This window comes from Ovis aries, chromosome 2, assembly GCF_016772045.2.
Source record: "Ovis aries strain OAR_USU_Benz2616 breed Rambouillet chromosome 2, ARS-UI_Ramb_v3.0, whole genome shotgun sequence".
Lineage (NCBI taxonomy): Eukaryota > Metazoa > Chordata > Mammalia > Artiodactyla > Bovidae > Ovis > Ovis aries.
This window is the reverse complement of record NC_056055.1, coordinates 204,513,568-204,520,383: the sequence shown is the minus strand read 5'-3', so window position 1 is coordinate 204,520,383 and position 6,816 is coordinate 204,513,568. Positions and strand designations below refer to the sequence as shown.

General features: G+C 47.3%; 1 protein-coding gene across 7 annotated transcripts in view; it reads right to left on the bottom strand.

Annotated features, from left to right (window-relative positions):
* Window positions 1-6,816, bottom strand: part of KIAA2012 (KIAA2012 ortholog) — a 133,166-nt gene that overhangs the window by 4,350 nt on the left and 122,000 nt on the right. For 6 of the 7 annotated variants that reach the window (XM_012142767.5, XM_004004834.6, XM_027965098.3 and 3 more), the window contains 3 exons: window positions 4,391-4,728; window positions 1,899-2,101; window positions 790-962 (listed from right to left, as the gene is read on the bottom strand). In XM_012142767.5, the coding sequence (XP_011998157.3) occupies window positions 790-962; window positions 1,899-2,101; window positions 4,391-4,728 (714 nt within the window). Of the gene's footprint in view, window positions 1-782; window positions 963-1,898; window positions 2,102-4,390; window positions 4,729-6,816 lie in introns of all 7 variants that reach the window. The other variant, XM_027965099.3, reaches the window with a different exon arrangement.

Below are 6,816 nucleotides of genomic sequence, written 5' to 3'. Positions count from 1 at the left end.
CTGCAGAACAGAAGAACAGGTAGGCTCAGCAGGGGTCTCATTATTCAAGAAAACAACTCTCTGATCTGACTCTCAAGTCTAATTCCTAGGGACTCCCAATGAGATGTTCTATGGCTTACCTGAGAGCTGGTTGCCAGATCTTCTGTGGGTATTACCCTGTGTTCATTTACTAACTTGAATCCTTTATCAGATACCTACTGTGTGCAGTGCACTGTGCAATGAACACAAAACTTTGGGGAAGAATCTTCCAGAATCTGGCATGCAGATGGGTTGGAGACAGGTGTCAGGGCAGGGTCTGGAGAACCTTGGTGCTTGCTCAGCTGGTCTGACCACTCTACAGCGGCATCATCTGCTGAAGCACTTTCCTATTCCTCAAATATGAGGCTACAGAAAATCCATACATCACCTGAAAGGCTGCCCAGCAGCCATCCAGGTGTTTGTTTCCATCTTCTAGGGAAGCAGGCAAGGAGAGCTGTGTCTGAAATTTAGGCAGCTTCTGAGCAATGCTGGAAGGGCAGCGCAAGGGGCTGGGTCCCACTCCAGGAGATCACTGGGACCACAAGAGTCATTGCTACAAACAAGTCTTTCTTATTTTGATCTTCTATCTCAGCTCACTAGAGTCACACCTACTGATCACTTTGAAAAAAAAAATCAGCTTACCCATTTAGAGTGCTTCACACTGAGACCTAGGATAGGAATAACTGGGGAGAATCAATTGAACACCCACAGGGGGATAAAAATATTTCTGTCCCAGATAGAGGGAGTTGCAGAGAGCGGAGCACCTCTCACCAGCCCTCTCAGCTTCCTCCTGCTGCTTCTTTCTCTGCAGCTCCTGACATTTCCTCCGGAACTCCTCCTGTTGCTGCCGAGCTCTCTCCTGGGCCATTTGCAACTGGAGCCACTGCCTTCTCTCCTCCTCCTCCTGCTGCTGTCGTTCTTCCTCACGTCTCTGTTTCCTCAAGCTGAGAAAACCCATAAACAGGTAAGGGAGATGGCAGAAACACTGCAGTGTCCTTACAGGACAAGCTGTGCCTCTGGTGAAGGGTTTGCAGGCTGTAGTTCACAAACAGCATCTCATGCAGAGACTCCTTTTCCAAGGGAAGCCTGACTGAACAGCAGAAGCCAGAACACAACAGGACAAACTAGAAGCCTGAAAGTTTCGACAGCTCTGTGCTCTGGGGCCCGGCCTTCAGTTCCCAGATCCTCATTTTCCATTCTTATCAAATGGATTTTGAAGTTCCTGTTTCACTGGGTTGTTGGGAAGATTAAATGAGCCCAGAAGCTTATGGAAGGGCCTTGCGCAATGCAGACAGTGTGGCAAGAGGCATAACAAATGTTTGCTGGAACGGATCTCAAAGCCTTCCCGGGAAGATCCACAAACATCTGTCTGGAGTAATCCTAACGGTTTAAGACACCTTATCTTATCTTTGGTCCAGACTGTCCGGGCATGAGCCTCTGGAGAAGATTCTTTTAAAGAGTCCCTTGAACAGCAAGGAGATCAAACTAGTCAATCCTAAAGGAAATCAACCCTGAATATCATTGGAAAGACTGATGCCGAAGCTGAAGCTCCAATACTTTGGCCATGTGATGCAAAGAGTGGACTCATTGGAAAAGACCCTGATGCTGGGAAAGATTGAAGGCAGAAGGAGAAGGGAACCTCAGAGGACGAGATGGTTGGATGGTATCACAGGCTCAATGGACATGAGTTTGAGCAAGCTCAGGGAGGTGGTGAAGGAAAGCCTGGCAGTGGTGCAGTCCATGGGGTCGCAGAGTTGGACGTGACTAAACGACTGAACGACAACAACAATGAGCCTCAGAGCCAATGTACCCCCAGAGAAGGTCAGCCCCACTTGTCTTCTGCGTCCCATCACAGCCGTGGCCACAACCTTTCCACCCACCGGATTTCCTCCATGCGGCGTTGCTGCTCCAGCTCCAGTTCCTCCTTCATCCTCTCTGCCCTCTCCAGCTGCTCCTGCTGGAGCCGCCTCTGCTCCTCCTGCTCCCTTCTCTTCCTCTCCACCTCCAGCCGTCTCATCTCAGCCCGCTCTGCTCGCAGCCTGTCCCGGGAAGCCTTCTCTTGTTCCCTCGTGATGAGGAAGGCCTGAGGAGCCAGAGTGTTGTCAGCGAGCAGTGATCGCGGGTGACCTCATCTTGGCAGCGCACCCTCCTCCACCCCCACCACATGGCCTCTAATCAGAGGTAAGGTGGTTTCCACACTCTGACCACAGTCGTACAAACTCTGCTACCACTGGCCCGGGCTCTGGGCTCTGACTGACCTGGATCCAAGTCTCTCTCTTACTTGCTTCAGAATTCAAGGGTAACAACTTAATTTCTCTGAACTGTCTTCCTCTTGGCTGGCTATTACCAGAATTAACTCAAACAGTGAAAGTGCCAACATAATGCCTGCTGTGCTGTGCTTAGTCGCTTAGTTGTCAGACTCTGCGACCCCATGGACTGTAGCCTGCCAGGCTCCTCTGGCCATGGAATTCTCCAGGCAAGAATAGTGGAGTGGGTTGCCATGCCCTCCTCCAAGGGATCTTCCCAACCCAGGGATCAAACCCAGATCTCCCACATTGCAGGCGGATTTTTTACCATCTGAGCCTCCAGGGAAGCCCAAGAAAACGAGTGGGTAGCCTATCCATTCTCCAGGAGATCTTTCTGACCCAGGAGATTCTTTACCAGCTGAGCTACCATGTCTGCTGCTGCTGCTGCTAAGTCGCTTCAGTCGGGTCCAACTCCTAGCGACCCCATGGACTGCAGCCTACCAGGCTCCTCCGTCCATGGGATGTTCCAGGCAAGAGTACTGGAGTGGGGTGCCATTGCCTTCTCTGACCATGTCTGCTACATGTGTCTAGTAATCACCCAAGGAGCTTTTAAAGATTACTTGAGGCCAAAGCCCCACCTGGACCAATTTAATAATACTCAGGTGGGAGGCCTTGGCAGGTTTTTAAAATTTAATTAAGTTTTTTTTTTTTGGCTACTCAGCAAGGCTTGTGGGATCTTAGTTCCCTGACCCGGGATTGAGCATGGCTGGCAGTAGAAGCACAGAGTCCTAACCACTGGACTGCCAGGAAACTTCTCCTCCACCCCAACCACCTACTTAAAAATATATTATTTTTCTTGGTGGTTTTAAAAAACATCTTCAGTGATGCTAATGTGAAGCCAGGGCGCATAACCACAGGCTCTAGCTAAAGGCTCCTCTAGGAGCAGTCTTAGGTGTAGATGTGGCAGACTCCTATTTAATCCTCTGCAAATCTACTTTTCTAATGAAACGTTCTCTCAGTTTCTGTGAAGAGTGTCTTAGATTTCTTGTTCTTCCTGATGCCTCCTCCTCAGTCAGAAGCATGCCTCTGAGGGGAACACTGGATGGCCGCTGTCCCGTGGGAGCTCTGTGTATCCAGTATGGGGGTGGGTACTTCCTTATCTTATTTAGCCTTTGCAGAGGCAATGCAGTACTGTATATTGATAATAAATCTAGAAATTGTGAGTCTAGAGCAGGCTCAGAGAAGTTCTGCCCACAGCTTAAAATTTTCATCTGCTATATGGAGTAGAATGCTGTAGCCTTGGCAGCTGGGAAGACTGAGAACCAGAAAGGAAAAAGCTTCCTGAAGTCCTTTTTGGAAGACCAGGGGCTATAAAATACATACATAATAATTAAAAATAGTGCAAGAGCTCTGGAGCTCTTTTGGAGTTAAAAGATCTAAGTCTTGACGCTGCCACTTGATGGTTGCCCAACTTCTGGCAGCAAACATCTAACCCTTTTAATCTTAGCTTGTAGGTGTATGAAACGGGGTGCATCATACCTGGGTCACGAGTGTGGCTGTAGAGATTAAATGAAAATCAGCAGAATTGTTCCTATTTGCATGTAACTTCTGTGAGTTTAACCATAGTGGTTTAGCTGTGGGTATGTTTGCAGTGTTCAAAAAAAGGCAGATAGATGTGTGTGTGTAAGTTGCCTGTGGCCCAGCTTTGTGCCGCAGTAAAGCAGATTAGGAATGGAGGAATTTCTACAGTGTTGGGTAGGCAAGCCATGCATAAACTCCTGGCTGTGTCAAGAATATGTGCTTGGCTCTGAGGCCTGAATTCACCTTTCCTTTTAACTGTGAGGCCTGTACTTCTCACAGATGAGTGCTGTGCCGCCTTTCTGCTCATGGGGGTGGGTACATGCCCTGGCAGTTCGGGAGCCTCACAGAATGCCTCATTTCAGAGGGACTTTGCCACCCTAGTGTCTTTTATCAGATCTGGCATCTTAAAGGGTCAGAAAAAAACAAAGTAGAATAAATAAAATCATTAGGCAGTTTAATATAATCCAGGGCAGTTTTCCCCACCTCTGCAGTTGTACCAGTGAGGACAGAGATCCTTTGGCCAGGGTGAGAATATTGAAGCCTACCTTGGAAGGGTCCTCGTGGCTTCTCTCTTCTTCAGGTTCCATGTTTCCAGGGACAGTTGCAGTCGGGGTGGGTGATGACCTTCCATCTATAGAAACTTGGCTCTCAGGAGCCTCAACTTTGGAAGAGAGCCAAGGGTCCTCTACCCCAGAGCCTGAGCGGAAGAAACCTCCACCTGAGCGGTCTTTGGTTTCCTTAGAGTTAATGACAGCAGGCCCACTCAGCTCCACAGCTGTTTCCAGATTCCCTTCCTTCCGTGTCCTTTTCCCTTTGGCTCCTGTTTTTTTTCCTTTGGGAATTAGCTGTGATTTCTTTTCAGCTTTTGATTCCTTTGACTTTCCTAGGAGAGAACAATTGGGGATAGAGACATAGCTAATAAACATGATCTCTGTATCCTTTTCAGTGACTTTAAAACTCCCATGTGCAATGGAATCATCTGTGTGCAGATACCTGAGCCCTGCCCTTAGAGTCTGATTTTGTAGGAATCTGCATTTTAGCTATCACTCCAAAGATTTTGAGAAGGGTAGTCCATAGACCCAGGTGGTGCTAGTGGTAAAGAACCCGCCTGCCAATGCAGGAGACATAAGAGACGTGGGTTGAATCCCTGGGTCAGAAAGATCCCTTGGAGGAGGGCATGGCAACCCAAATCCCATGGACAGTGGTGTCTGTCCAGCTACAGTCCATAGGGTCACAAAGAGTCAGATATGACTATAGCCACTTAGCACAGCACAGCCCATAGACCACCCTTTGAGAACCTGCCTCAACTGTGATCAGCAGTCTTGCTACTAAAAAGACTTTTGACTCACCCTGACCTGTGGTGGGGACAAGACTCTCTGGAAGGAAGAAGACCTATAGACACAGCTGGAAAATCATGCCTCAAGAGTCTGGCTTGAGGTTGCAACTTTGTAACCTGGCACAGTTTGAGTCTTCCATACTCTAGGGCTTCTTTCTCAATTCACTGCTCGGGGCCACAAGTATTTCTTTTTCCAGTCCTGCCAGTGCTACCCAAGTTACAGGCTACAGCAATGTAAACTCAGCAAGACTTTAAAAAGCAGACCTCAAAAATAGATCTGGATAAGCAACAGAGTCCTACTGTATAGCACAGGGGACTATATTCAATATCCTGTGATAAACCATAATGGAAAAGAATATTAAAAATGTCTATATTGTATAAATGGGTCACTTTGCTGTAGAGCAGAGATTGGTACAACATTGTAAGTCAACTACACTTCAGTTAAAAAAAAATCTGTCCCAGGAGTCTGGCTATCCAGTGTCATTTCTTGCTACGGCCTTTGATTTGTTCAGAAGGTCTTTATATGGCCAGGAAAGAATGAGTGTAGGTTTCAGGTTAAAGAAAGTCCTCAGAATACAACATTATAAATCAATTACACTTCAATAAAAATTAAAAGGAAAGAAGGTCCTCAGAAGCATAGGCACCTGAATTCCTAGTGAGGTGCAACACAATGAACCAAGAGGAAAAATGGTAGCTGGAGTAACCATTCAGCTGCTGCTGCTGCTAAGTCGCTTCAGTCGTGTCCGACTCTGTGCGACCCCATACACGGCAGCCCACCAGGCTCCCCCATCCTTGGGATTCTCCAGGCAAGAACACTGGAGTGGGTTGCCATTTCCTTCTCCAGTGCATGAAAGTGAAAAGTGAAAGTGAAGTCGCTCAGTCGTGTCCGACTCTTAGCGACCTCATGGACTGCAGCCCACCAGGCTCCTGCGTCCATGGGATTTTCCAGGCAAGAGTACTGGAGTGGGGTGCCATTGCCTTCTCCGGTAACCATTCAGAGCATGCTGCAAACTTCTCCTTCCCAAATGCTCTCATGGCCCAATTCTCAGCTTATGACTTATTTATTATTCATAGAGGCAGGGTTTGAAAGGCATGAATTTGGAATCAAATGGCAGGTTCAGACCCTGGGTCCACCACTTTTTACTGTTCGATGTTACTCAAATCAGCCAGCCTCTCCACATGATATAATAATGGTGATTAAGGATGTGTGGGAATTTCATGACATCATAAATGCAGAGCTCCTAATGAGAGAGTCAATTCCTAGGCAGGTTGATAAGAAGTCTGGGGTCCCTGAGGAGGAGAAAGGGGTCTGGGGCTCTCAAGGAGGAGACAGGGGCCTGGAATTCTCAAGGAGGAGGAAAGGACAACTTTTTTTCTACATTCCTTAGTAAAGACTATATAACAATAATGTATCCTGCTTGAGGACATGTTTCTCCTTCCTGAAAACCTTCTGACTAATCCTGTTATCTTAAAATGTATACTATGGGAGTGGGTCTAGTAAGATCTTTACAACCATGAGATATTCGTTTGATTTATTGTAATAACTAATTTAAAAGTATATAATTCCCTTCCTAAGACTAGTGAGTGGGGCACTCTCCATCCCCCTTCTGATGTCTATGTCAGAAGCTTTCTTTG